Source organism: Panthera pardus, unplaced genomic scaffold (assembly GCF_024362965.1).
Source record: "Panthera pardus isolate Hobbes unplaced genomic scaffold, ASM2436296v1 HiC_scaffold_3, whole genome shotgun sequence".
Classification (NCBI taxonomy): Eukaryota; Metazoa; Chordata; class Mammalia; order Carnivora; family Felidae; genus Panthera; species Panthera pardus.
In genome coordinates this window covers 1885271-1895600 of record NW_026526876.1, presented here as the reverse complement: position 1 = coordinate 1895600, position 10330 = coordinate 1885271, and the positions used below count along the sequence as shown (strand labels likewise).

At 45.2% G+C, this 10330-nt stretch overlaps 1 protein-coding gene across 2 annotated transcripts in view; it reads right to left on the bottom strand.

Annotated features, from left to right (window-relative positions):
* Positions 1–4144: 4144 nt before the first annotated feature.
* Positions 4145–10330, bottom strand: part of PRPSAP2 (phosphoribosyl pyrophosphate synthetase associated protein 2) — a 46411-nt gene continuing 40225 nt past the window's right edge. For both annotated transcript variants that reach the window (XM_053892411.1, XM_053892412.1), the window contains 2 exons: positions 8920–9066; positions 4145–4822 (listed from right to left, as the gene is read on the bottom strand). In XM_053892411.1, coding sequence (XP_053748386.1) covers positions 4664–4822; positions 8920–9066 — 306 coding nt within the window. In that variant the 3' untranslated portion in view covers positions 4145–4663. The remainder of the gene's footprint in view (positions 4823–8919; positions 9067–10330) is intronic.

Genomic DNA, 10330 nt, shown 5'->3' with positions numbered 1-10330 from the left:
TCAAGATTGACTTTTTAAAGTTTGGTCATAAGGTGTCTTGGTGTGGGTCTCCCTGACATCTTACTTGGAGATCATGGAGCTTGGATGTCTATATTCACGTCTTTCATAAAATGCTGAAGTTTTCAGCCATTATTTATTCAAATATTCTCTCTACCCCTTTCCCTCTTCTTCTGGAAGAGGTCTCCCACAATGTGTATGTTCAGCCACTTAATGGAGTAACACAGGTGTTTCCTTGTCTTCAATCTCTCTTCTTTCTGTTCCTCAGACGTAGTTCCATTGTCTCATCTTCAAGTTCACTGATCCTTTCTTCCGCCTGCTCAAATCTGCCTTTGAATCCCTCTAGTGAATGTTTTGTTTTAGCTATTGTACTTTTCAGAATTTCTTTTGGTTTCTTTTTAGGGTTTCTGTTGATTGGTATCTCCATTTGGTTCATACATTATTTTCATGTTTTCCACACCTGTTTTTTTTTAGTTCTTTGAGCATCTTTAAGACAGTTGTTTTAAAGTCTGTCTAGTAGACCTACCATCAAGTCTTTTTCAGAAACCATTTCTGTTGATTTTTCCCCTTTGAATGAACCATATCCTTTGATTTTTTTTTTTCAATTAAAAGCTGGACTTTTGAATATAATAACGTGATAGCCCTGGAAATTAGCGTCTTTCCATTTCCCAATATTACTAAATTACCATCACCACCACCACCACATTTTTTGTTGTTGTCATAGCCTGTCTCTGTGCCAAGGATCAACCTGAGGGACAAGCTTAGGGTCTCTTCGGTTCTATCCTGAGCCTGCACTTCCTCTGGGCACGTGCAGTGACTTTCTCATCTTCCCTGTATATGCAATTGCTTTTGAACACTCTAGAGTGTTTACTATTTGGCTCCCAAAAAGGGGAAAAGGAGAAAATTGGGAACGGGGGTGGGGAATAAGTGTACTGGCTTTTAAATGTCCTGGAATTCTCATCAGCTGGAGGGGGAGGGCTTGCAACCAATGAGGGAAGTGCAATCACAGTGGCTGCTCGCCTCTCACACCTCTGCGACCAGAGGCAGCAGTCAGCTATCAGAGCACAGATCCCCACTATTGGAAGGACAGAGTCCTTTCCCCCCACCCTAACACTCACAAACGTGTGCAGGTGGCTCCAAGACTACAGATGCAGCTGCCTGCCACAAGGCTGGGGGGGGAGGGGGGGGACGAGGTAACTGCAACCGTACTAAGAGCTGAATTGGACCAAAAGTAACGACAATTTCCTGTCCAAGACTCCCCACCGCCCCCCCCCCCCCGGAAGTTGCAAATCAATAGACTCCAGAGTTCCAAAACCATCAGACAGGTTTTGCCACAGAAAATGTCTGTGTGCAGAGACAGATTCCTGGTGCTTCTCACTCTACCGTCTTCCCCAAACCCTGTTTCTTTTTTATTATTTCTTACTGATATGCTCTGTTTGGTGAGACATCATTCTCATGATTTCCTTTAGCTCTTTGAGTATATTTAAAATCATTGATTTAAAGTCTAGTAAAGGGGCAGCTGGGTGGCTCAGTCAGTTAAGCATCTGATTTCAGCTCAGGTCATGATCTCACAATTCATGAGTTTGAGCCCCGTGTTGGGCTCTGCACTGACAGAATCCCCGCTTGGGAGTCTCGTTTTCTCCTCTCTGCCCCTTCCCCACTCGCACTTTTTCTCTCAAATACATAAAAAAATAAAGCCTTTAGTAAATATGTGTATATTTCTTCAAGGATGGTTTCTTCTAAGTTTTTTTCCTGTGTATGGGCCCAACCTTGTGTATTTCCATGCCTCAGAACTTTTTTGGTTGATAACTGGGCATTTTTATAACAGGGGAAGTCTGGAATCAGAGTCTCCTCCTTCCCCAGGGTTTATTGCTGCTTGTAGTTGCCTGTTTGGTGGCGTTTCTCAACTAATGTTTGTAAAGTCTGTATCGTCATGTATGGTAACTGAAATCTCTGTTCAGTCAGCTGAATGGTGAGTCATCATAGACTTCCTTAAATGCCTGAAAACAAGAGAAGGGGAAGGGGAAAGGGGAAGGTGGGAGGGGAGGGAGGGAAGGAGGAAGGAAAATCACCCACTCTGCAGATGGGCTGCTGTCTTGGGACACACCTTCAACGCTCAGACAGACTATAATTCTGCTTTAGCCCACACTTCATGCTTGCACAGAGCCCGAAGGTCAGCCCGAAGTGAGAGTCTAAGGCTTTCTTGGGTCTTTTCCGGGCATGTGCTCAGCCCTGTGCAATCGCGTGCCCTTCATATCCCCAGGAACATACAGGAGCTTTGTAAAGTCCTTTTCCCCCCAACCCCTGATGTACCTCATTCTCTAGCCTTTCCTCCAAGCTTTTAATGGTCTCCCTGTTTGCCCCAACAGGGGTGGCTAATACATTTGCCTTTATACTTTTTCAACAACTGTCCCTCTGCTCTGAAGAGTTCTGAGTTGGGTAAAACCAAGGCAAGTCCTTTGAGCCATCCTTCGAGGAGCCAGGAAACAGGCCCAAACAAATAACCACGGTTCTGTGAGAACAGTATTCTACTCCCACTGGTACCAGGAACACGTACCAGGAATGCAGGCCACTGTCCTCAAGGCTGCCAGGAAGCAGGTAACAAATGGGACCGGGGGTAAGTTAAAGTGCCACAAAGCAGTTTTGTCAAGATTCAGCCGTTTGGCGGTGGTGGTGGAGTGGTTTGGTTTGACTAACAATTTTCTGGGTTGCCATAAACTTTTGGTTATTTTCTAGAGTCCCAATAATGTTGATTCTGACAGTTTCTGCCGATTTCTTCTTTTTTACAGAGGAAGGGACTTTCGGAGTTCCCCATTCCACCATCCCGTAGACATCTGCCAGCTTATTCTTTTTGAGCTAAAAGGAAAACTTGGTTACTTTCCAGGGTTTCGTAAAGCAGAGACAATCATGCTCGCAAACTGTAAAGGAGAGAGCGTAAGGCCGCACTGTTCTGAGCCAAGAGTTAATGTGCCATGTTAACAATGCAGACTTCCACTTTGATCAGACCCGAGCATCTGTGTGTATTACGTCATGCGATTAGCAAAATATGTCTTCCTTTCATGCATCTGTAGGAGCACAACCATCACGGGGTGTTTGGCTGAGACATGGCGTCGGGAGGGGTCTGGACACTGCCGGCTGTGATGAGCACAGAGAGATGAGCAGGAGACCATCCAATACCCAGGGCAGCTGACAGAAGCAGAGGCCTCGATGATTTTGCACACGCGGGCCCCCAGACCTGCTCCAGAGCAAGCCCCCAAGAGTCAGGCTTCTCTCTTGGGAGCTGCAAGAAACCCTGATACGGCAAACGGTAAGTGACTCGTCTTTAATTTTGTGCCAAGGCAACTGCTGTTTTATTCCGGGTTCTAACACAGGCAGAAAGCACAGGTTTAGGTTTTCTTTGGAAGGAAAAATAATTCTGGGGTGCCTGGCTGACTCAGTCAGTAGAGCATGCTTGATCTTGGGGTCGTGAGTTCGAGCCCCACAAAGCAGGGTGGAGCTGACTTGGAAAAAAAAAGAAAAGCAAAAGTAATCCTTTTCTTTGTGAGAAAATCTTAATCTCTTCCTCCATGAATTTGACGGGACTGCCATTACACGAGCTTAGCCGGAGAACGTGCTGGCCTAACTCACGGGACCCCAGTGTTCCGGAGTCTGACAAAACTCCAGTGTAGAAGTTCTGAGTTCTGCACTCCGAACTGGAGGGCAGACGGTCCTCAGAGGCCTGATGTTAACCAGGGTCGTGTCATTTGCCCTCTGTGACCGCCCTCCAGCATGTCCTCGTCCAGAGCATGCACGGGTGAGTTTTGTTCAGAGAATGGCTGTGCTGTCGAACAGGGAGCAGAACAAAGCCATGCCGAGATGCAGGTGGCAACTCACACCAACTCGCTGACCTGCCCCCCGTGGCTCACAGCCTGGGACTCGAGTTCGTCTCCTGCCACAGCCATTACACGTCAGAAATGTGCGGGTCCTGGACAAACAGAACAGGAAATATTACATCCCCGAGAGGCCACTGGCTCACCCCGACAAGATGCAGAAGACAAAACGGAGCGGGCGGACGGACATTTCAACACCCACGGCACGTATATTCAGCTTTCTTTTTATTTTAATTATAAAACAATGGCCAATACACAAAGTTTAAAAAAAAAACACACACACACAACGTAAGTTTTTATTCCCTCTTTTTTTGCAGAAAATAAATAATGGTCACGTAATAATCACTCACATGTGCTTGTCTATAAAAGCATTTCTAAAAATGTCACTTACTGGATTTAATGGTATTATCTTTTTGGCTTTTCAACTGCAAGTAACACACAGTAGATCATTTTATTTCATTAACTTGTTTAAGCACTTGGGCTCTAGCAACTTTGGAAAAAGGCTGTCTGTGAGCTTAAAAAAATCGTATTCCAAGCTATTTTTGAAATAAACTACAAACAACCAGATCGTTAATTTATTTAGGAGGAGAATATAGTTTTTCTCTTATAAAAATCGCCCCAAAAACTCACGAACACCTAACCCGACATAAAAAGTTGGTCTATCTTCATAGGAATTAACAAAGAGAAAGGAAGAAAGCATAATCGGCCCCCGTGAAGTGCATCAAATCAGGTGTGAGCCCTCACAGTACGCTCCGCTTCCAGTTTGGCCCTCGGGAGTTTTAAGAAAGGAAAGCTGTTCAGTCATCTAAACCTATGTTTCTGAAAAGGTAGGACATGGACTCCCCATTGTGAATCCGACGGATGGCTTCCGAAAGGATCATGCTGATATCCACCGTTTTAATTTTGGGGCACTGGAGCTTCTGGATTTCATGTGGAATAGTATTGGTAACCACCACCTGCAAATCGAGAGGAGAAAAACCAAGAGCATCATAAAACCAGGTAGCTTCCCGGCTGGATGTGAAAATGTGATATGTTCTCAAATCTCTGTAGTTTGACTTGACAGGACAGTGGGTCTACCGTACCTTTGATGGTGTTTTCAGTCAATGTGAACACTACTTGTGATTCTTAGGTCAAGATCTGATAACCTTATGTCCACTAAGATGGCTACAGGCAAAAAGAGAATAAGAACTACTGGTAAGGTGGGAATGCAAACTGGTGGGGCCACTCTGGAAAACAGTATGGAGGTTCCTCAAAAAACTAAAAGCAGAACTACCCTATGACCCAGCAATTGCACTACTAGGCATTTATCCACGGGATACAGGTGTGCTGTTTCGAAGGGACACATGCACCCCCATGTTTATAGCAGCACTATCAACAATAGGCAAAGTATGGAAAGAGCCCACATGTCCGTCAGTGGATGAATGGATAAAGAAGATGTGGTATATATATACAAGGGAGTATTACTCGGCAATCAAAAAGAATGACATCTTGCCATTTGCAACTACGTGGGTGGAACTGGAGGGTATTATGGTAGGTGAAATTAGAGAAAGACAAAAATCATATGACTTCGCTCATATGAGGACTTTAAGACACAGAACAGATGAACATAAGGGAAGGGAAACAAAAATAATATAAAAACATGGAGGGGGACAAAACAGAAGAGACTCATAAATACGGAGAACAAACTGAGGGTTACAGGAGGGGTTGTGGGAGGGTGGATGGGCTAAATGGGTAAGGGGCATTAAGGAATCTACTCCTGAAATCATTGTTGCACTATATGCTAACTAATTTGGATGTAAATTTTAAAAAATAAAAACAAAGAACTACTGGTAAGGTGGGAATGCAAACTGGTGCAGCCACTCTGGAAAACAGTATGGAGGTTCCTCAAAAAACTAAAAGCAGAACTACCCTACGTCCCAGCAATTGCACTACTAGGCATTTATCCACGGGATACAGGTGTGCTGTTTCGAAGGGACACATGCACCTCCATGTTTATAGCAGCACTATCAACAATAGGCAAAGTATGGAAAGAGCCCACATGTCCATCAGTGGATGAATGGATAAAGAAGATGTGGTATATATATACAAGGGAGTATTACTCGGCAATCAAAAAGAATGCAATCTTGCCATTTGCAACTACGTGGATGGAACTGGAGGGTATTATGCTAAGTGAAATTAGAGAAAGACAAAAAATCATATGACTTCGCTCATATGAGGACTTTAAGACACAGAACAGATGAACATAAGGGAAGGGAAACAAAAATAATATAAAAACATGGAGGGGGACAAAACAGAAGAGACTCATAAATACGGAGAACAAACTGAGGGTTACAGGAGGGGTTGTGGGAGGGTGGATGGGCTCAATGGGTAAGGGGCATTAAGGAATCTACTCCTGAAATCATTGTTGCACTATATGCTAATTTGGATGTAAATTTTAAAAAATAAAAACAAAGAACTACTGGTAAGGATGTGGGGAAACTGGAACCCTCAGGTACCTCTGGTGGGAATGTAAAATGGTTTGGCTACTTTGGAAAGCAGTCTGGAAGTTCCTCAAAAGGTTAAACACAGAGTTGCCATATGACCCAAGAGAAATGAAAACCAATCTTCGTTCAGAAACTTGTACACAAGGAGCCCCTGGGTGGCTCGGTTGGTTAAGCGTCCAACCTCAGCTCAGGTCATGGTCCTGCAGTTCACAGGTTCAAGCCGCATCGGGCTCTCTGCTGACAGCACAGAGCCCACTTTGGATCCTCTGTCCCCTTCTCTCTGTGCCCCTCCCCAACTTGTGCTCTCTCTCAAAAATAAATAAACATTTTAAAAAAGAACAAAAAAACTTGTACACAAATGTTTGTAACAGTATTTTTTTAAGTAGGCTCCATGCCCAACGTGGGGCTTGAACTCACAACCCGTAAGATCAAGAGTCCTATGCTCTACTGACTGAGCCAGCCGGGCACCCCTATAGCAGTATTATTTACAACAGTCAAAAAGTGGAAGCAACCCAAATTTCCTTAAAGTTATGAATGAAAAAAAATGTGGTATATCCATTCAATGAAATATTCAACAACAAATAAAAAGGAAGTACTGATACTCTACTACGGCAAGGATGAACTTTCACAACAGTATCTTCACTGAAAGAAGCCAGACGCAAAAGGTCACACATCACACAATTCATGTATGTGAAATGTCCCAATTAAGTAAACCTATAGAGTCAGAAAGCAGATTACTAGATGCCTAAGGCTGAGTGGAAACGAGGGGGGGGTGCTGCTAATGAGAACAGGGTTTTTTTTTTGGGGGGGGAGCGAATGAGAATGATGGCTATAAAATTCTGTGGATATACTAAAACCACTGAATTTTATACTCTAAATGGGTGAACTGTACGGTATGTGAATTATATCTCAATAAAGTTGTTTCTTAAAGTTAAGATTTGATAAAGATCAAAAAAAGATAAACAGGCACTTTCCAACAGCTACAAATGGAAAAAATATTAAAATACTCAGCTTTCTTAAAAAAACAAACAACAACAACAACAACAACAAAACAGGGGATTTGGGGCACCTGGGGCTCAGTGCTGACGGTGTGGAGCCTGCTTGAGATTCTCTCTTTCCCTCTCTCTCTCAAAATAAATAAACTTTAAATTTAAAAAAAGGGATGGGAATAATTTTTAGATCATATTTATAATATACATTCCTTGCTTCCAAAACAAGCTTCATGACAACTTATAATAGAGACGCATATACACAATGAGATTGTTGAAACAGACATAACAACCAGGAATTATTCAGAACCAGCACCAGGGACAGGAAAACCTAGCCTCATGCAATTATTGTGACTCATCATTTTGTATTTCATATTCCTAGCAACTGAGGCAAAAATGGAAACATGAAGAGGAATGTAAGCATCACAGCTTGTACAAGACACAACAGGTCCCGCCCCACAAAAAAAATCCACCAACTGGTATCAAACACAGAACTTTCTATACCATTCACATGAAATCACAGCTTCCACTACTTTTACGCCTCCTCTGAAGTCCAGTGGGCTCTGGGAGGCGTGGCTCTCCAGCAGCTCCCCCACAGGCCTCTGGCTTGCTCTGCCCGCAAACAGCACCCGTGAGAACCACACGGACAGACCAGTGAGAGCTGCTGTGGGCCTGAAGTCTTCCTAGCCTACTTAACATGTGAATTCCATATTGATTCTCCAGCCCTGGATGCCTGTAGCATCATTCTCGGTCCCTTAGTATGTCTGTCCAGCTGAGTAAGGAGGCTGGATCTGACCTGAGCCACGTGAGCCTGGCCTGTCTGTGTGAAGGCACCTTGGACCCATAAACACAGGGCCAAGCTCAAGGAAATCTGCCGCTGAAGAGTCCAAAAGCGGAACTCGGAAAAGTAAATCCAATGTAAGATTTAACCAATCTTACAATTCTGGCCAATGTACGATTCAATACCCAGGAACATACACGGCAAAACACTTCCATTTCTTAAGACATAATGAAAATGTGACGTATGCTGTCAAAGCACACAAGCCAGCGGACCCAGGGGGGTGGACGGAGCGAGGTGAGTAAACCCGAATGGCCTGGCTTCAGCCTCAAGGGAGCCGCGTGCAACCGGGAAATGTGCCCCGTTTGCCTGTCTCCCCCAGTCTCCCCCCACAGGCGTCTGCACCGGCGACAGAGCGGGGCTCTGCAGTCAGGCAAGTTAAGGTCTGATCACAGATGCTCAGCCTACTGGCTGTGTGGCCTTAAAAAGTCACTCACCCTTGCTGATGCTCTCTGAAAGTGGTGTCAACGGGGACCCTGCGGGGCTGTGATGGAGCTCGAGCGAGGGAGGGTAGGCACAGCACTGTGCACCACACGCACCATTTGTGAGAATTAGGAAGACTCTGAACTATTACCAGGGGCAAAAGGCAGAGAGAGGCTTACAGCCCACGAAATGCAAACATAACCCACATTTTCAGTCCATTCGTAACCACAAAAGAACTCCTCCTTCACCCGCTGTCTATAACCCGGACCGAGGGGGCACAGGAGTGCCAGGGCAACAGTGCCCACGACGGCGGCTGTTACCTCGTCAATGGCGGACTCTTCGATCAGCCGCGGAGCATCCGAGGATAACAAGCCGTGAGTCGCCATCACAAAGATCTTGTATGCGCCTCTTTCCTTCAGGGTCTCTGCTGCAGCGAGGAAGCTGTCAACGTCATCGATGATGTCGTCCTGTCCAATCACAGAGCGAGTGGAAGGCACATGAACACATGCGCAAAGCCAGGAAAAAGAAAGGGTCCAATTCTACTCTAGCAAATCTGCTGCTGCGTGTTAACGCCCCGACGGCAAGGTCACACTGCGAGTCTAAGTGGCTGTGACGCCACCACATTCCCTGCTGGCTTTTTGCAGCAAAGCTCCTCTGCCAGGTGCCTGTCATCTACAGGTGGCGTCTTGGCCACACCCAAGGCTCCCTGGGGCCTCCCTCTCTGTCATCCCTTACTGTGCCTAGGACTGTGCCCTCACCCTGCAGGGGCTCCAGAAATGTTCACTGAAGGGTTTTTGGTTTTTGAAATGCATAATAAAGCTGTCAGGAAAGGCTTCTGACTCTACGTAGACCTCTCCTCTTTTCCTGTTAGTTTTCTTCAGTTTCCAAATTTTCTCTGCTGGGCATATGGCAAATATGCTTTTTACATACGTTTTTATAATGGGAAAAACACTAATAGTTATTATTTTAACAAAATATGCAATCCAATGGTTTCCCTTCTATCGACCACATATTCCCAGTATGACAGGATAGAAAATATTGGCCTCCGCCCCGGATTCCTGGCACAGAGCTCCTAAAACTCTTGTAAATTCCTGTGATAAGGATACTAGGAACATGTCTTATTCTAGTATTTGTCTTTGACTCCATCCCTGACACAGGGCTCCTAAAACCCTTGTAAATTTGTACGTGGTAAGAATACTAGGAGCATCTTTTATTCTAAAGAGGGAAGTCTCGGTGGGCTCCCAAATGGGGGCTGGTCACCAGAAAGACGACGCCATGAGGAGAAGCTTGGAATTTCCAGCTCCCCCACCCATCCTCCAGAGAGAGGAGAGGGGCTGGAAACAGAGCTAATGATCCATCATGCCTCTGTGATGAACCCTCCATAAAAATCCCCACAGTACAAGGTGTGGAGAGCTTCTAGACTGGTGAAAACATCCACATACTGGGACGGTGACGTGCCCCCAACTTCACGGGGACGGGAGATTTTGTGCTCTGGACCCTCCCAGACCTCGCCCTATGCAGATCTCTTCATCTGTATCCTTTACAACATCCTTTAATAAACTGGTAAATGTGTTTCCCGGAGTTCCGTGAGCTGCTCTAGCAAATGAATCCAACCTGGGAACGGAATCATGGGAACCTCCAATTTGTAGTCATATTGTACAGAAGCTGTGGGTAACCTGGGGCAACTGAAGTAGGGTGGGAGCAGTCTTGGGGGACTGACCCTTAACCCCT